This window comes from Phyllostomus discolor, chromosome 8 (assembly GCF_004126475.2).
Source record: "Phyllostomus discolor isolate MPI-MPIP mPhyDis1 chromosome 8, mPhyDis1.pri.v3, whole genome shotgun sequence".
Taxonomy (NCBI): Eukaryota; Metazoa; Chordata; class Mammalia; order Chiroptera; family Phyllostomidae; genus Phyllostomus; species Phyllostomus discolor.
The window spans coordinates 36617201-36637015 of NC_040910.2; the positions used below are offsets into that span (position 1 = coordinate 36617201).

General features: G+C 48.0%; 1 protein-coding gene and 1 long non-coding RNA gene across 2 annotated transcripts; one reads left to right on the forward strand and one right to left on the reverse strand.

The window, feature by feature from the left end:
- Positions 1–1360: 1360 nt before the first annotated feature.
- LOC118501975 lies at positions 1361–5073 on the reverse strand. The gene is made up of 2 exons (XR_004904637.1): positions 5011–5073; positions 1361–1838 (listed from the first exon to the last, which is right to left on the reverse strand). It is a non-coding gene; the product is annotated as an uncharacterized LOC118501975 (long non-coding RNA).
- Positions 5074–5149: 76 nt separating this feature from the next.
- Positions 5150–18974, forward strand: TRIM35 (tripartite motif containing 35). Its single transcript, XM_028520983.2, has 6 exons — positions 5150–5742; positions 7683–7778; positions 9926–10156; positions 11438–11460; positions 12510–12628; positions 13987–18974. Exons 1-6 carry the CDS (start codon positions 5308–5310, stop codon positions 14562–14564), a joined length of 1482 nt encoding a protein of 493 aa, XP_028376784.1. The 5' UTR covers positions 5150–5307; the 3' UTR covers positions 14565–18974.
- Positions 18975–19815: the final 841 nt, after the last annotated feature.

The following is a 19815-nucleotide window of genomic DNA, read 5'->3' on the forward strand; positions in this document are numbered from 1 at the left end:
GGGAAAATGTGTGGGCGATTCAGCAAGCAGAGGAAACAGTAGGAAAAAATACTGACTTTTCCATTTAAATGCTTCGCCTTTACCCCTCATTCAGGTCTTCGACTGTGCACAGTACTGCTAGATCCCCTTCCAGTCTTCCCCGAGAGTGTCGACATCACCCCCAAACACCACACGTTAAAATCTTAGAGTCACCTTTGTCTGTCTCTCCTCCTTCATTACCTCATAGTCGTTCACTCCCAAGCCCTGGGGATCCTTCCCAGCACCTTTCCTATTCGCCATTCTCTCACCCTGTGGCCTCTCTGGTTCACTTTGTCTTACAACCAGAGTCTTGTGAAAAGGGCTCTGCTACCCTGTCCTCCACTCTCACTTCAAGAGTAATTGGGACTGGAGCTCAGAAGACTGGCCTGACTGGGTGATGAACTTTTGGGAGGGCATCTGAAACCACAGGAATGGATGAGATTGTCTGGGGCCGGAGTAAGAGGAAGCAGAGACCTGAAGATCAGGCTCTTGCCAGAAGTGAATTCAATGAAGAGGCCTAAGTCAAATGGGGCGGGTTGATGATCAAAACAGAAGTGAAGACGTAGAGGCAGTATGTGCCAACTACTGTTGAAAAGTTTAGCTGAAAGGGGAATCAAGAAATAGGTGGTGGAGGAGGGTGTTATGGGCCAAAAGAGGGCTGTTTTGTCATTGGTTTAACACGATAGCTAGTGGAGCAGGTTAAATGCACTAGCAGGATCCAATTAAGAGAGAAGACATGACCTTGGCCAAGCAAATCCATCGCTCTGAGTTTGTATTTCCTAAGCAGGAAAAGTAGAAGCATAAGTATTAGTGGCTCTATGTATTTCACAGGGTACAAGTGAGATCTATCACTAGGGTAAGTGATGGGTATGAAAATGCTGTAATTATTACTTTTAGAAATCATAGGAATTAAGTAGAACAGGACTGTGAGGACACACCACATACGTATCTGTTACATGGACATCATTTGTTGAGTGTTCACTGTGAGCCAAGAACTTCCATCCAGCATCTAGTTAGTCTGCACAACTGAGGTCGTAAGTTTTTCTATTTTGTAGAAAGGAAAAGGAGACTTGAAGAAGGTAAATAATTTATCTGCAGCCCAGCTAGGTGTCAAAGAGTAGAGCTGAATCTAAAACCATCATTGGCAGTGCTGTGATGGTATATAATTGGGGTCTTTCTATTCTGGATAATAGAATTAAATCACATAATATAAATGTACTATTAAAGTAAATTTCATTTTTAAAGAATAGTATGGTTATAAGTGTTCTAAACACAACAAAGGAACAAAAAACAATCTTATGGGCACAGAACTAAATAATTGAAGTCCTTCATCACCAAAGGATATCCATGTCTAATTTAATCAGGTACTACTAGGTTTACTAAATGGACCACAGTGAAGCCAAAATGAAGTACTCAAAACCATACCCTTGATTTCAAAAAACCCTTTATTCCATCCATTAAAGTACTTGTGGTTGTCCCCCTTCCTTCCCTTGTAATAGAATCCCTGGTTTTTTGTTGGGCTTAGGCTGCCCAAAATAAAGACTACATTTCCCAGTGTTCCTTGCTGGTGTAACCATGTGGTTAAGTTCCCAGCAATGGTTGGTGAGAAGTGGCTTGTGCAACTTCAGGATGGTGCCCTTCAGGGGAACGGGCACACACTCCGCTGTTCCCTGTTCCATGCCAGCCAATGGCAGGGACCGGAGCAGCCATCCTGATCTGTGCTGCTGAGAAGAGCTGAACATGGTGAGAGACGAAGTCCAGGTTTCTGTTGCCACCAAACCACTGCGCCTGTCCTTGAAACAGTCTGGACCTGGGTGAACCTGTTCATGAAAAAGACACGCTTACGTTATTCAGGCTATTGCATTTTGGCTTTTTCTGCTACCATAACCTAGACTGCATGCACCCTAACTAATGTGCCACCATCTGGCCTGTTTTCTTTCATACACAAATTAAGGCAGAACCTCAATTTCCTCATCTATAAAATGGGAATAATTTACCTTACAGGGTTGTTGGAAGGACTGGAAATAATACCTCTAAATTTCCTTTCTGGTGCTATGGCTCATGGCTGATAAAAGATGGAAGGTATTCTATCCTATTATTTTATTGTAAAAAATGCATCCCGGAAATAAAAATAATCACTATTTTAAAATACTCCACAACCCCCACCCAATGTGCAGAGGAGCACTGAAACAAAAATAGCAGAGCTGGTAACTGATGTGAGCGGAATGGTAGGTATATGGAGATTAATTACACTGTGTCTCCAATACTGTCTTTAAAACTGTTCATAGAGGGGGAAAAAAGTTACGACAAAGAAAATCTTTCCAGAGAGAAAAAAATAATTCCTAGACATAATCCAAAGTGAATTTTCTTGGGAAAAATAAAATTGTATTCAATCCTTTGAGAAATTAATTTGGGTACTCAAGGGGAGGGACAGATGGAGAAGACCAAAGAAAGTTTTTGTTTTTCCACTACAGCACCACTGCCGGAGCCTCCGCGCCCCTGAAGCCAGGCGTCTCTACAGCCCCAGACTCTGCTGTCGGGCCTGCAGCACGCTCCCGTGGGCTGCCTGCTCGGACTCAGAGCCTGCCCTGCTGCCTTGCCCGTTCAGAGTCAGCTCCACGGCTGCTGCGACTACTGCCTTCCTGGCTCAGTCCCTTACTCCCACCTGAGTGAGCTCACCGGGTTCCTGCAGCCTGTGACTAAGCTCTAAAGCAATAGAGTAACTGTAAACCTTTTCTTGCCATTGTTGAACTATGCAATTCTAACTAATGTGGCTCTCTGCTCCCAGCCCACACTGTGCTGAAAGCATCAGCTAGGAAGTGAGAGTAAATTGCTACAGGCATCATTGTGAATACAAGAGGAACCTCTTAAAAAGAAACAAAAAAATGCCCTAGCAAATGCAAGAACCCTCCAACCTCGGGCATCTGAGGGTATCTACACACGGGACAAACAGTCCTCCATGCTTCACTCCCTCCCAAGCATACCCCTTTATCACTCAGCGCAGCACAGTAATCACTGCCTGTTTTGGACACTGTGAAGAAAACTTTAAATTATGTTCTGCATCCTGTATTTTAGAGAGAGAAAAAAAGCACACATTTCAGGAAATTTTTATTCAGATATTTGCAATAAAATAATTGGGTGGTTCTAGATAAATTTCAGGAACATGGGAAATCAGCTTCGATTTCACTTTTTTCAAGTTGCTAAGTTGCCTTGTATGTACCAGAGTATCTTACCACCCTAGCTTCTCAATGAATCACAGCAGTGTGCGACCCTCACTGGGGACATCGGAACAAGGGGTCCAAAACCCACGTGCCTGCAGAAGCAAAGCAGGGAATGTGAGGAAGGCTGGCGGCACAGGGACTGGAAAACAGACATCCCACCTACAGGAAGCAACTGCTCTTCAGCTCCAAAGTCTCTGGCATGCAGGAGAGGAAGCTTAATGTAACAATGTGGCCAGGCCTTTCTTTCTTCCTTCCTTCCTTTCTCTCTCTCTCTCTTTCTTTTTTTTTTTAAGAAAAAGCAGATGACTGTCCAAAAAAGCAATTAGGAATTGCATTTACAGTAGTACCAAAAAAGAATAAAATACTTAGGAATGCACTTAACCAAAGACATGGAAGACTTGTAGACTGAAAACTATAAAACATTGCTGAAAGAAGTTAATAGGAGGCAAATAAATGGAAAGCTATCCTGTGTTCATGAATTAGAAGACCATATTGTTAAGATGTCAGGACTACCCAAAATGATCTACAGATTTAATGCAACCCCAACAGTATTTCATGCATAAATAGAAAAAAAATCCATCCTAAAATTCATATGGAATCTCTCAGGGACCCCAGTGGTTAAGCTCCAAGCAGGGGAGCCATGAATCATGTTAAGAAACACTGCAGAAGGCCAAAAAAATTAGTGGTATTCATCCCCTCAGCATTGTGGAGAAAGGATTATTCTGAGGAAAAGTTTGGAAGAAAATTGTCAAGAACTATAAAAGGTAGGACATTTCAGCCTACTTGCAAACTGAATTAGCCTGCCAGTTTTATGAGTTCTGGCAGATGAGACTCCAAGGCCAGAGACAAAGGACAGTTTATTCCCAACAGCAACAGCAGTAGTCAGACCATCATTTGGGCCAGTTTCCTGCGCCTTAATTCCCACAAGCCCATGAGATGAAGGCCACAGGAGGTTGCACTACAGGAGAGCTCAAAAGGCCTGAAGCTGAAGGAATCTGATATTTCATAGTTGTGAGATCGCCAGACTTTTTTCTGGAGACATTATTTTTGCCCTCCAAGGCTATTTACCATAGAAACGGCCTTGGAAAGACAGCCTAAAAAAGGCACTGGATGTCTCCACTCCATACAGAAACATGAGACGTGTGGAAATTGTCTTCCAACGGAAACCAGGAATGCAAGCGTTTCATACCAAATCAGGAGAAAGGACTCCTACCTCTGAAGGCTGTAAAGTGATCAGAAATCAAGGGGGCAGAAATGGGGAGTTGGGGAGGTTAGGGCCTGCAGTACGAGAATGGATCCTAGTTCCCAGGGCTAACTTGGGAGAAGTCCCTACTCTGTTTTAATGAGCGCCTGCCTAATGTCATGAGCACTTTCCATACTTATTTCACTTTAATCCTCACGTCTCATGGAGAGACGAGATATTAGCGTCCCTTTATACACACGGAAATAGATTTTGAAAGGTTGTGACTTGCCCACATACTGAATCAGGAAACAAGAATGGCGTCTTCCTTCACCTGTTTCCTCCCTACCCCAGAGGATAATAAGACTGGCCAAAATTAAGTAAACAACTAATGCAAGAGTGGCCACAGATCTTTGAAAGGGCACTATAAATCCTAAGTGGTGAAAACACGAACCGCGCTTTCAGGCTCACTCTCTTTCGGACCCAGGAAGTGGGGAGCTCTCGCTTTTCCTACCTCGCGGGCCTGACATTTAGGGGATTGGTTAAGGAAGGGGGTCCTAGTCTTCATTTCCCACTTCAAATCGGAAGTACCTTTCCAGTGACACGGAAGCCCTACAGTTTGGCAGTAGAGTTTCTTCCTCCCTAAATCCAGACAGCCCGCCAGGTGGGCGGGGACAAAAGAGCAGACCAGCCCTGCCTCGCTCTTCCGGGGTTTTCCCGCGCAGACCGGAAGTGAGGCGGAGCCTGAAGCACGCTCCACACGATTGGTCGGCGCCGCTGTCGTTTAGCTCTCCGAGGGAAAGGGGCTGAGTGCAGCTCACCCAGGGGTCTGTGGAGACCCGAGGTGGGTGGAAGTGGGGAAAGCGAAAGTTGCGGTCTGTAGTTGCCATGGAGCCGGGCCCTGCCGTGTCCCCCGGGCCTTTCCGCTCCTTCAAGGAGGAACTGCTGTGCGCGGTCTGCTACGACCCGTTCCGCGATGCCGTGACTCTGCGATGCGGCCACAACTTCTGCCGCGAGTGCGTGACCAGCTGCTGGGAGGCTCAGGTGTCGCCTTCCTGCCCCGTGTGCAAGGACCGCGCGGCCTCCGCCGACCTGCGCACCAACCACACCCTCAACAACCTGGTGGAAAAGCTGCTGCGCGAGGAGGCCGAAGGCCCGCGCTGGAAGGGCCACCGCTTCCCACGCCTCTGCCGCCTGCACCGCGGCCAGTTCAACCTATTCTGCATCGATGACAAGGAGCTACTGTGCTGCTCGTGCCAGGCCGACCCCCGGCACCAGGGACACCGCGTGCAGACAGTGAAGGACACTGCCCAGGATTTTCGGGTAAGCGCGGATGTGTGAGGGAGGTAGTCCAGCGCGCACGTGGTGGCCGAGTCAGCACTGGAACCCAACACCCCAAAGCCCGCTATTCCTGCCATTCCAACGTGCCAGAGCTGAGTATGCTCAGTTCCGCCCTTCTTCCTGCGGCTAGCTTGATGGTGTCGCCTCCGGGCCCCCACCTGGATGATTCTGTAACCTATGGAGGCTACCTTTGTCATCAAAACCTCCCAGGGAGCCTGAGATGGGAGATCCGAGAATGTACACAGTGTACAAACCGAGTTTACGCGAGGTTCTCAAGATAGCCCCACCCACTTCTTAGGCCACGCACCCTTTCTGCCAGTAGGGTGTGGCCCTTGCCCCTTAGAGAAGCACACGTGTGGAGGAAACTCAGGAAACCTGGAGCTCGGCACACTCAGGTTAGAGATGCAGGAGCCCAAGGCCTGGCCGTGGATAGGGAGCCTTGAGATCCCCCATGTGGTCACCGGCTTTCCCAGCTGGCCCCTGTGTTGTGTAGCTACGGGGAGGCTTCTGGCCCTGGACATCTGTCTCTTTCTGGATCACTTTCTCAACCTCCCAATGCCTAGAGTGCCAGTAGCTATAAATAAAGTAAGGGGCAGCTTAAAACGACAACTTTGTCTCACAGGAGTGAGGGATCACAGGGGGCTGTCTTAGAGGCTGCCTACCAGGTTCTTATTCTGCCACATAGTAGCTATGTGCCCTTGGGCTTGTCACTTCCCACTTCTGTGCTTCAGTTGTTTTCATCTGTAAAGTGAGGCTAATAATATTTCTTGACCTAAGAGGGATAATGTGATGATTAAGTGATATAATCTGTGAAGTAATTAGTGCAGTCCCTGGCAAATAATAAAAGCTCAATAAATGGTAGTCATTTGTAATTATCGTTATTAGAATTGTTATTTTTTAATTATTTTTCCAAAGAAAAACACTCAAAAGCTTTCTCAGAATGTAGTGAGAAATAAGTAAAGACAGAGAAAATACTAGGCCTTAGATACAAAAGGTGGGAATTCGATATAAAACTAGTCCTTCTCTGGCTGGTGTGGCTCAGTGGATTGAGTGCTGCCCTGTGAACCAAAAAGTTGCCAGTTCTATTCCCAGTCAGGGCACATAGGCTGTGGGCCAGGTTCCCTGTTGGGGTATTGGGGGTGTGTGAGAGGCAACAGATTGATGTATCTCTCACACACTGATGTTTCTCTCCCTCGCTTTCTCCCTCCCTTGCTCCCTCTCTAAAAGTAAATAAATAAAATCTTTTAAAAAAAAAACTAGTCCCAGTTCTTCAAGGAGTCCAAAGAGATTAGAGCAGTGGTTAAAGTTTAAACAACAAAAACTGTTAAACAAAAAGGTATTTGAATTTGCTGACTAAAGTATTTCACATGATCCAAGCAAAATGAGAATGTCAGGATGCGGGGAGATGTGTGGTTTAGATAAGGACGCATGGGAATAAGTGGGTGAACCCTGTGGTCAGTCCTGTTGGTTAGTGATTGCAGGCCAGTCCAGGTTAGAAGGCCACAAGGAGCCTGTGGGCACATTGTCTTTACAGTTCTATTCACGGTTCAGGATGCATGGCCAAGCCTGGACCGGCTTTAGGCCTGAGTGGGGTGCAGTCCCTCTTTTCTGCACTGTGACCAGCTTGAGAGGGACTAGGCCCCTGGACCCCCTCAGCCCTCTCTCCCTGTCTGTAGTGGGAATAAAACGACAGTGTTGGGTTAGAGGATATCTAAGGGCCCTTTATGCTGTAGAGGTCAGGTTCAAAGTCAGGGCTATACTTCCTGCTGTTCCTTGCTGTCTGTGAATGGACTGGGCTCAGTAATTGTGATTGAGTGGAACTTCCTTGTGGAAGTGGAACTCCGGTTGTAAATGTGTCGTCCTCCCTGTCTGGCCTCCACCCCTCACCTGCCTTCTTGCCTCCCTCTCATTCCTCCCGTCAGGCCAAGTGCAGGAACATGGAGCACTCGCTGCGGGAGAAAGCCAAGGCTTCCTTGGTCATACAGCACTCCTACCAGGCCATTGCCAAGCACAATCAGGTAAGTGAATGCTCAGGCTGGGCTGAAGACCAGGGCCACATAGGGCCATCTGGGGGGTAGGTGAGGGTGGGTTGGCTCTGGCCGAGGCTATTGATGCAGAGTCAGCCTTCCCCAGTCTGAGGGTCTGGCATAGCCATGCTCTTGAACACTGATTGTGGCTGTCATGCCAGGGCTTCTTTGAATACCTGGGCATGGTCATGCCAGCAGCCACAGAAGTGGTTTTAAAAGCCACCTGCGCCCTGGCTGGGTGCCTCAGTTGGTTAGAACATTGTCCTGTTCACCTAAAGGTTGTGGGTTTTATCCCAGTCAGGGTGCATACGTACCTAGGCTGGGGGTTTGGTCCCAGCCCAGGCACATGGGGGAAGCAACCGATTGATGTTTGTCTCTCTCCCCCCCCCACCCTCTAAAATCAATGAACATATCCTCGAGTGAGAATGTTTTTAAAAAGCCACCTTCACCATCTGCACTATGGTTTCAGACTAACTTAAGTCCCACATTTCTCCATCTACCTGAGTGCTCAAGCCAGTGATGACCGGGGGTCATTAGTTATTCCTCTTTCCCGCTTACTCTCCATGTCCACTCCATCAGCAGTCTCGTCCCCAGGTCACCATCTCTTCTCACCTGCCCTGCTACCTGGGCCCCGTGCTTCCTCCCACTCATTCTGCAACCCTGTCTCCACGTAGTAGACTGCTCTTCTAGAAAAATGCATCCATTATGTCACTTCTCTGCTTAAAACTGTCCGGCGACTCCCATGAGACACGGAATGAAATCCCGACCCCTCACCATGGCCTCAGGCCCTCACCCAACCCCTGCCCACCCTCACCTTCATCTCCTCCCAGGCTGGGCTGCGCTCTCTGTTTCGGCCACACTGGCCTTTCTGTCCCTTCAGCGAGCTAAGTCTTCTGGCCGGGTTTTCCTGCCTGCTGTTTTCTATCTTCCTGGGTGACAAGAATCACCCCAGATTTCGCTCTCCCTCCCACCCTACATTATCAGTCTTTTTAGCTTGATATTTCAACAGTGCCATCTCTGCTCATTTGCATTTCTCAGATTATTAGTAAGTTTGAACAGCCTTTCACAAGTGTAATAACCATTTACGTTTCTTCCGGAAATGCCAATTCAGTCATTTGTTCTTGGTATATTTATCTTTTCTCCCTGTGCACCATAAGAGCACCTTGCATATTAAGAAAAGTATGTTCTTGTATATATTCACATATATATGTATGTCAGAGATATTCTTCCTAGTTTTGTCATTTCTTTTTCAGTGAATCATTTTCACTTTTTTAGGCATTTTCACTTTGTCAGTGAATCATTTTATCATCATATTGTCAGTGCCATAAACATACATTGAATTTTCAGTCCAGAGGTGTGTGTGTTCCTAACCTGCCATTACTGGAGCACACATTTTGAGGTGTTTTTCCGATAGTCATCATAAAATATACAATTTGTATATTTCCATAAATATGTATTTACCTGTATTAGTGGTCTCCTGCCATACAAAACTTCTTATTTTTATATGTATTCAGTTACTTCAGTTCTTTCTTTGAGGCTTCTCAATTGCATAGTAAGAAAGGTCTTTCTCATTGCAAGAGGAGAGATATTTTTCTGCTTTTTCTTTGAGTATATTTGTAGTTTTAACTTTTTTAAAGCCTTTTGTAGTTAGGATTAAGAGTATGCATGTTATTAATGATTCTGTTTTAAAATAAATACTCCTGTTGCTCTTTTGGTAAGCCTCTTGATCAAACAAATTTTAAGTCCTAAGATTGGAAGGCAGATAATTTTTTAAAAATAGTCGCTGTTTGCAGTGATTCTTTTCGTGATTCAGGATTTCTTTTGCTGTCGTGCAACGTAAACAGGATACAGAATGTTGTATGTGGAGGAGGCTACAAGGCTAGATTGGTCATGTATAAGCAGCAATTTCAACTTTTAAAAAATCGAAACAACTTCATTATGCTGTTTGACTGATTATGAAATTTAAACTGGTAAATTGTGCTAAGAAAGCTGTATTTTATTTTATCCATTTGGGTTCTACAAGTGGTTTCTTTTGAAAGTAGAGCTCCTTTGCTAAAAACCTGAGAGCCACTGGGGTAGGCAATGGCTGAGGTTCCCTCCACGCCTGACCTCTGCACCTCCTCCCCACTCTGCTGCAGGAGAAGTCTGCCTGGCTAGAAAAGCGGATCCGGCAGGAGTTCGATAAGCTTCGAGAGTTCTTAAGAGTGGAGGAGCAGGCCATCCTGGATGCTGTCGCCGAGGAGACCAGGCAGAAGCAGCTTCTGGCAGAGGAGAAGATGAAGCAGCTCAGGGAAAACACAAAGACTCTGATGCACGAGACCGAGCGGCTGCAGATGGAAATGAAGGAAGACGATGTTTCTTTTCTCATGGTGAGGAGCTCGTTATCTTCATTCAGTGACCGAGGCTGGACGTTCAGGAAGCAGTGGGCAGCCGGAGACCAGCAGCCCCAAGCAGCCCAGTCTTTCTGCAGTTTCCAGATACTGGGTTGGAGGAGCTCACAGACCACATCTTCTGCTTGGGTCAAAGATTTTCATCAGAGCAGAGTTCCTTAGGAACTGCCAGGCTGTCTTCCAGGAGACCGCAGCATTTCGCGTTCCCACTAGCAGTGTGTGAGGATCGCAGAGTCTCCTCATCCTTGCCAACACTTACGTCTTTTTGATTAAAGCCATCATAACGGGTGTGAAATTGTATCTCTTATGGTTTTGATTTGCATTTCCCTGATGGCTGGTGATGCTGAGTGTCTTTTTTTATGTAGTTGTTGGCCGTTTGTGTAACTTCTTTGGAGAAATGTACGTTCAGGTCCTTTAGCCATATTAAAAATTGGGCTGCCTGTCTTTTTTGTTGAATGGTAAGATTTTTTTATATATTATGGATACTGGACCTTGATCAGCTAAGTGATTTATAAATATTTTCTTCCAAGCTGACCTTGATCAGCTAAGTGATTTATAAATATTTTTTCGGTTTCTTGATGGCATCCTTTGAAGCACAAACGTTTTTCATTTTGACGAAGTGCTACTTACCTATGTTTGCTGCTTGTCTGTGCTTTTGGTGTCGTATCTAAGAAACCCATAGCCTAATCCAGGTCATGAGTCTTAGAGTTTTCTCTCTACATGGAAGTCTGACCCTTTTGGAGTTAGTTTTTGTATGTGGTGCAAGGTAGGCACCCACCCTCGTGCCTTCGCATGTGGGTGCCAGATTGTCCCAGCACCGTGTGTTACAGACCATTCTCCTTCTACCCAACGGTCTCGGCACCCTCATAATAACCGATCGCCAGTAAACATGCGGGTTTGCTTCTAGATTCTGCACGTCCTCTGACCCCTATGTCTGTCTTTAATGCTAGTACCGCGCTGACTTGTTTACTGTTGCTTTTAATAATCTTCAAAATAGGGCTGATGGTGAGCCACCAACTTTGTTCTTTTCCAAGATTGTTTCGGCTATTCTGGGGCCCTGGAACTTGCAGATGAATTTTAGGATAAGCTTAGCAGTTTCTCCAAGCAATCCAGCTGGAATTTTGACAGAAATTGCATTGAATCTGTGGTTAATAGAGGGGGGCACAGCCATCTTCACACGGGCTGTGTGGCTCCTTCTGAGGTCAGAAACTTACACGTTTTCTCTGTGTCTATGTTTTTGTCTGATTTTTTCTCTTTCAGAAACACAAGAGCCGAAAACGCCGGTAAGTTGCCAAGGCTGATGTAGGGGAGGGAAAGAGGAGGCAGAAATAGCAGGGGTGCAAAGTCCAGTGGCTCCAGGGCCAGGCAGGTAAAAAGCCAGCGGGGTGTAATACAGAGGGAGCAGTGGGGACTGGCCGATGCAGAGAGGTCCTCTTTCCAGGTATCCCACTGGTACAGTGTTTTCCTGAGCGTGGGGTGTTCCCATCCCCTGGGTGGGGAGAGAGAGCGCCATCCTGCATGTGGCTCACAGTTCCCAGCAGGTCACCCCAACGTGTAAGCTTATTTCTTGGTCATCCCCACCCTCTTAGAGCCTCGGGACACATGCTAGTTTGTGTTGATAGTTGTACACAGGGATGGGTAAGGAAGACCTGTGTCGCAGTCAGAGCTGTACAAAGATGGAAGAGAGTGCTTTGGTAATAGTGAGTTCCCTGTCACTGTAGGTGTGCAAGCAAAGGCCAGTGACATCTTCATACTGTTGGACTAGAGGACATTTATTTTTTTTAAGATTTTATTTATTTTTTAGAGAGAGGGAAAGGGAAGGAGAAAGAGAGGGAGAGAAACATCAATGTATGGTTGCCTTTCACGTGTCCTCAACTGGGGAACTGGCCTGCAACCCAGGCATGTGCCCTGATTGGGAATTGAACCGGCAACCCTTTGGTTTGCAGGCCCGCACTCAATCCACTGAGCTATACCAGCCAGGGCTAGAGGACCTTTAAAGGTCCCTTTCAACTCAGACATCCTATGAGCAGATGTGTAAGCGTGATCTCTACCCGCAAGGATGGGACCCATGTCTGAGAAAGTCCTACCTATATGTATCTCAGCTTGGGCAGGGGGAGCCCTCGGACTGAATCCTGAAGCGGTATGAGCTGCCCATTGTCTCCTGGCTCATCCTCCATCAGAACCCTGTCTGGGTTTGTCCTGGGTGGGTGGTGGGGAAGTTAGGCCTGTGACAAGTGAAGCAGTCCTGTTGTTTGTTCAATTCAGCTGACCTAGGTAGGCCCGGGATGCATGGCCCTGGCCCTGCCCACTAGGCCCAGTTCTCCTTCCCCAGCCTCTTCTGCACCATGGAGCCAGAACCCATACAGCCCGGCATGCTCATCGACATCTGCAAGTACCTGGACTCCCTACAGTACCGCGTCTGGAGGAAGATGGTCATGTCTGTTGAATCTGGTGAGTGGGGGTGTGGGCAGGTGACACAGGTCATGCGGGGTTGGGGGCGGGGGCACTTCATGCAGGACAGAGAACCAGCGGAACTCACTTTCTCCAGCCTCGTTCAGAGAGGCCCCCGGTGCCCTGCCCCTCCTCCACTCCTTGCCCCGCTGCTCAAACCCCTCCCAGCAGAACTCCTTCCTCTTTGAGTCCTGACACTTAGCCACCGCTTCAGAAAAAGAAACCCACTGTCCTCTCTGTTCAGAATGGTATCATGTCCACAGTGAGAGACCTCCTCAGTTCAGAACCGCCTCCCTCAAGGGGGCTCCAGCCCACGGATCACTGTGCCGGGTGCAGTGGGCTGAACGTTCATCTCCCCTCAACCACCACCAAATTCTTGTATTGAAGTCCTAACCTTTAGAGCAATGGTGTTTGGAGGCAGAGCCTTTGGGAAGTGATTCAGATCAGATGAGATCATAAGGGTGGGGCCCTCTGATGAGAATTCAAACTCATGAAAAGAGACATGAGAGCTGGCTTCCTCTCTCTCCATTTTGTGAGGACACAGCAAAAAAGTAGCCATCTGTAAACCATAAAGAGGGCCCTCACCAGCACCTGGCCATGGGGGTACCCTGATCGTGGATTTCAGCCTCCAGAACTGGGAGAAATAAACTGTTGTTTAGGCCACCCATCCTTTGGTACTCTTTTCATAGCCGCCCAAACTGACTGAGACTCATGATTTCACTGGGGGAAATGTCAGTGACCCGGGAAATGTCACGTGCATTTCTGAGACGGCACGGGAGTTGTGTGAGCATCAGGCTCCCTAACTGCTAGCTTCCTCTGGCTGTCATAACCAAAGACTGCAAACCGGATGCCTCAGAATGACAGAAATTGATTCTCACACTGCCAGAAGCTAGAAGTCCAAAATCCAGGTGTCAGCAGGGCCGTGCACCCTCTGAATGCTGCAGGGGAAGATCCTTCTTTGTCTCTTCCTAACTCCTGGTGTCCACAGGCCATCTGTGGTTTGGGCTGCAGCCCTGGTGGCTCCACCTCTGTGGCTGCGTGGCCTTCTCCCCTCACTGTGTTGCTTCTCTTTCTGTAAGGACAAGCCTTTGCTTTAAGGCCCCACTCTGTTCCAGTCTAATGACATCTGAAAAAATAAGGCCATCGGAGGTACTGGGGGTTAGGGCTCCCACGTACCTTTTTTGGCAAAGCACATTGCAAACCATAGCACTGCCCCTCAGCCCAAGGCAGCTCCCTCCCTGGACTGGGGCCACGTGGGACACCATTGGTCAATCCAGGGGACGGGCCTCAGCTGGTGGGGCAGAAGGGCAGGAGGGGAGGTTCTCTGATTTCACCCCACTCTTCCTCTCTACTCTCAGTGCCCTTCAGCTTTGATCCCAACACCGCAGCAGGCTGGCTGTCCGTGTCCGATGACCTCACCAGTGTCACCAACCACGGCTACCGAGTGCAGGTGGAGAACCCGGAGCGCTTCTCCTCAGCACCCTGCCTGCTGGGTTCACGCACCTTCTCCCAGGGCTCCCACGCCTGGGAAGTGGACCTGGGGACGCTGCCGAGCTGGCGGGTGGGCGTGGCGCGCATGCGCCAGGATACCGGCACGGGGGGCCACTCCCACAGCTGCTACCAGGACACTCGCTCCGGCTTCTGGTACTTGTGCCGCACGCAGGGGGTGGAGGGTGACCACTGCGTGACCTCAGACCCAACCACGTCACCACTGGTCCCCTCCATCCCGCGCCGCCTGCGTGTGGAGCTAGAATGTGAGGAGGGCGAGCTGTCCTTCTACGATGCTGAGCGCCACAACCACCTCTACACCTTCCATGCCCGCTTTGGGGAGGTGCGGCCCTACTTCTACCTGGGGGGCACACGGGGGGACGGGCCCCCCAAACCTATGCGCATCTGCCCCCTGCGCATCACCATCAAGGAGGAGCTGGATGGCTGAGCCCGCCAGAGGCTGCCCAGGTGTATGCCGCGGTCCTGCTTTCTTTCGGCCCCTCTTCCTAAAGCCCCTCGCTTGGGCACCATTACCTCCCACGGTCTTGCCAGGATCTTGCTCCTGCCTCTGATCCCCTCCATGGCTCCGGGCCCCACGTCTCCCTCCTCATTCTTGGTCTTTATCCACAGCTTGCTGGCCAGGCTCTCCCCAGAGTCGTGGCGGGATGTGAATTTTCTGAACCCTGACATCCCTATTTCTGGGGGTGATGTTTGCCTCTAGAGTAGACCTGTTTTAAAATTTTTAAATGTAGGTTTTATTATTATTCGGGTGTGGTGAGGCCAACAGACCAGGAGAACACTGCTGTTGAAAAGAGTGTGTTACTTAGAGTTCCCAGGAGGGGCCCTGCGATTTGGGGATGGGGGTGGGGGGCACACACAGGGAAGCACCAGGTCCCCTGGGAGGCAGAGCGGGTGAGGGGAGAGAGCACAGGTGGGGGACTGCTGTGGTTTTCACAGGAAGGAGCAGGTGAGGCAGGTACAGGGTGGACAGGTACAGGATCGGATAGTTCAGCCAGCGCCGGGAGGGGCAGCCCCGTGACTGGTGAGCTCCGCGTTTCAGTATCGAGAATACAGAAAACACTGGAGTACAGTTAGCGCAGGGCCGTGGCTGTGGGGCAGGACCAGGGCGTGGCTTATCTGTCGCTTTTTACCAGTATTTTAAAGCTGCCTCACAGAGCTTCCCTGGGGTCGCTCAAGGCAAGGCTGCCCATCAGATCAACTCTGATTTATCTCTCGACACTTTTTGGGTAATTTCCTCTGAACAGAGGGTTTCAGAGTGCTTAAAAAAACATAATTTTAAAACCATAGTTTAGACTGGTTTCCTGTCTGGTCCTCAGTTTCCTCATCTGTAAGTGACACAGCAGGACTGGAAGGCCATGTGCTTCTGTGGCTGCTCTGGAGGAAACCCCCCAGGCTCTGTCATACAGGCCTGAGACAGGAGGGAAGAGGGTATTGGCCGGGGCGGGCCATGAGAAGCGAGGGAGATGCGTCTTAGCCGGCCTCAGCCTGCTTGTGCTTGCTCTGCTGCCTTTTGCATTTTTATCCCAATTCCTTCTCCCTCTGCCATGCCCGCCAGACTTGGACCTCCACCTTTTTACCTCACGCACACCTCCAGGTGGTTTTTAATGCTCAAATCCCCGTGTCCTGGGGACGGCGTTGTAAAAGGAGATACTTTTCTATAGTAGCAACATTCTCAGGGGAGGCACGTTGCAGACCAAGGATTCATATCCTTTCTCCTGCCTGTACCCCCTGTTCACAAAAATGAACATTTTAAACAGAAATGATTTTTTAAAAACTATAAATTGGTTATAAACATGGTGCATACTTTGGTAGGGGCCCGGGGAGGGACTTGGTAGGACATGCCACTGAGTGGAGGCAACCAGGTCGGCAGTGGGAGGATGTTGGTGAGCGGGCCCCCTGACGCACTCGGAACAGCTCAGCGCACTTTGATACCAAACCCGCCCGCAGCCGGTGGGCACGCTCTCAAATCAAGTACTTATCTAGCCCTTCTAATGTAATTCTTACATAGTTATCTTGACCAGAAGTTATTTTGTTAGTTACAATGAACTTCTTAAAGTGTTTTATATTTCCACCTTAGATGTTGGAAGAGTTTTTTTTTTTTACAGAATAACTTGCATAGCCTAGACCCCTTTTTACAAAAAAATTAAAATATTTGGGATAAAACCCACCTTTTTTTTTTTTTTTTACATTTCCCTTTTAGTGTTCTCGTAAGCAAAAGTTCATGTTGTAGCATGTATTCAGCTTTATTCCTTTTTACTACTGGGTAATATTCTGTTGTGTGCATAGACTAGGTCGTATTTATCCATTCGGTTGGTGGGCGTGTGGATTGTTCCCACTTTTTTGGCCATTATGAAAATGCTGCTCTGAACTTAGGTGTGGACATGTTTTCCATTCTCTTGGGCGTATACCTAGGAATAGGTTGGCTGGATTGTGTGGTGACTCTGTTTAACTGTTGGAGGGACTGCTGGTCTGTTTTCCAACATTGCCGCCCCACTTTATATTCTTACCAGCCGTGTATGAGGATTTCACTGCGCCAGTATCCTTGTTAACACTTGTTATTGCATGTCTTTCAACTTAGCTGTCCTGGTGGGGGAGGGGACTGTAATCTCATTGTGGTTTCAATTTGCATTTCCCTGATGCCTAATGATACTCAGCATCTTTTCATGGGCCTGTTTGCCACTTGCATGCCTTTTCAGGAGAAATGACTCTAGATCCTTTACCCATTTTAATTAGGTTATTTGTATTTTTAGTTATCGAGTTGTACGAGTTCTTTATACATTCTAGATACAAGTCCCGTATCAGATACACGATTTACAAAAATTTTCTGTTAGTCTGTGTGTTGTCTTTTCTCTTTCTCAACGATGCCCTTTGAAGCACAAAAGTTTTTAATTTTGATGATGTCTAGTTTGTTTACTTTTTCTCCTGCTGTTTGTATAACCCAGAACTCTCACTTTTGACACTGCCCTTCAACCCATATATTCCAAGTTGTAGAATTTGGCTGGGGCAGGCGACAGTTGTTCCCTAGGACAGGGAGCCCTAGGCCGAGGACTGGCTCTTCCTTTCCTCGTCCACATGGCTTGTCCCAGTTTCACTCTCCTGCTCCTTGACTACATTCAGGCTGAAGACACAACCACCAGGCAGCCTGCCCCTCTCCAGCTTCTCCCACCTTCAGTTCATCCCCTGTGCTGCTGCCAGATGCATCCACCTCAGTCTCACCTGGCACCCCAGGGGCGCCCCACCCCTACCTGCACAGGTACATCAGTCTTCAAGGGCAGCATTCGGCGCTCATCTTTCTCCATCTCTGCCTCTGGACCTAGAGTGCCCTGACTTCTGTCCCGTACATGCCCCTGCCAGCACGGGCTTCTCCTAACCCTTGGGACCCAGCTGGCTGTTTTGAGTTAGAATGTCCTGGCATCTGGTTATATTGGCCCCACCACTTAACATGCTCTGTCTCTGGCACACACTTGGCTTTCCTGAGTTCATGATCCCCACCTGTGAAAACAGGGACAATCTCTACCTTCTAAGGTCTGATGTAGCGTGCCTGTACAGTGCTGTCCCACGTGAGCACACTTGACAATGGCAGCCATTGGAAGCAAGTAAAGAGATCACATAGGTTTCTCTTGTTGACCTCCCTGGCTCCTTGTCACTCCTGCTTCAGCCACGAGGTATTTTGGAGGAAGAATGAAATGTGCTGTGGCCACCTCCTTCCATGCTTCCTCCTGCTTGTGCAGGATGAAATTTCTCTCAACAGAGTTTGTCTGTTGATCAGAATAGTAGAAGGCTCTCATGACCCAGGACCTTCCACATGGAGTAACCATGCCATCCTAGAATTTTCCCGTCTCCTTAGAGTGACATTCAAGAGCCTTCCCTGCAGCTTCTACCCACCTCGCCACCATTCCCTGCACAGATTCTGCCCAGCCTTGCAGAGCCTGAAGCACCTGCGCGTCCTTGGGAGCCACCTCTTGTGGCTTCTGCCTGCAGGCCTGTTGCCCTCCCTAACTTGCCTTCAGTCGGCCTGGAGTCGGGTGGCACCTTCTGCGGCCCACCCTGGGCTCCCTTGGCTGCCACTGCACACTCGTTCGTTCTGCTGGAAGGGCGCTTGGGTAGTGGTGGAGCTGCCTTGGCTGTCCTCTCTGCATGGAGACTTGAGGGCAGGAAGCATATTGTCTTCACCTCCCCACTGCTGGATCAGGTACACTGCCTGGCCTGACAAGTGGTGAGTGAGTGTGTGTGCTGGGGGTCAGGAAGCTGTCCCTGACAATCCCACAGGACTGGCAGCATCAGAACCTGAAATCCGGATTCTTGGCCCCAAATACCAACTGTATTATTTACAAGCTGCCTATACTTTTTGAACCTCTGCTCTCTCATCTAAACTGAGGATTATGATTTCTACCTCAGGCTGTTGGGGGATTAAAATGAGGTAATTTTTTGGTGCAAATGCCATGTACCTAAACATAGACTTTCTACGTGTTGGCTAATTCTTGGGAAAGTGGGAGGTTCTGAATGTCGATGTTATGATTCACATTAATGAAGAATCCCAAAAGCAATTGAGAAATCTGAGTTAACTGTATTGGAAGTACCCAGATTTCTTGAGATTTTTAACAAGGATGTGTACATGAAAATTATGTTTATGAAAAATTTCAATGACATGGGAACATGGTTATGTTGTAATCGAGAAAAATAGGGTTCAGAGTTATGTGTACAGACCAGCAACACACACAAAAAGACAAGCAAGATCCTGTCTCGGATTTTTGTGTATTGTTTGATTAGATAATCTATTCACATGGCAGTCAATTCCAAAGGTACAGAAAGTACTAGAACAGTCTCTCCCACTTTTTCCCGCTTAGCCTCTCCTTGTGGGCAATCACAGTACCATTAAAAAACAATCCTTCCAACCCTGGCTAGTGTGGCTCTGTGGAGTGAGCGCCTGCCTGCAAACCAAATTACTGGTTTGATTCCCAGTCAGGGCACATGCCTGAGTTACAGACCAGGTCCCCAGTAGGGGGCACTCAAGAGGCAACCACATATTGATGTTTCTCTCTCTAAAAATAAATAAGATCTCTAAAAAAAAAAAATCCTTCCAGCCCTGGCTGGTGTGGCTCAGTGGAGTGAGCGCCTGCCTTTGAACCAAATTACTGGTTTGATTCCCAGTCTCAGGGCACATGCCTGGGTTGTGGGCCAGGTCCCTAGTGGGGGCCATGTGAGGGGCAACCACACACGATGTTTCTCTTCCTCTCTTTCTCCTTCCCTTCCCCTCTCTCTAAAAATAATAAATTGAAATTTTTTAAAAAATCCTTCCAGAGATATTCTGTGTGCAGCAATATCCTGTTTGTGACTATATCTGGCTCTCCCAATACACTGTAATTTAAGAGCAGACACTCTAGATTTGTGTCTCTGTGCAACCCAACAAGAGGAAAAAAATAAAGGATATTACTAAAATAATTTCCTTCCCTCAAGGGGGCAGTTCGTCATGGGTGTGTTCATGCAGTCAGTTCAACTAGTGGATTTATTTTTTTGTCCTTGTCCAAATATTTCACCCTAGGGTTTTAAAACGGGGAAAAAATTAAGTGGAATTTAGTTGCTCCTGACATTAGAAGATAAACCTCAAATGTGAGACCTCAAGATACATTTGAAAAATCTCAGTCCTCACAAAGGCATCTATCTAGTGATATAAATAG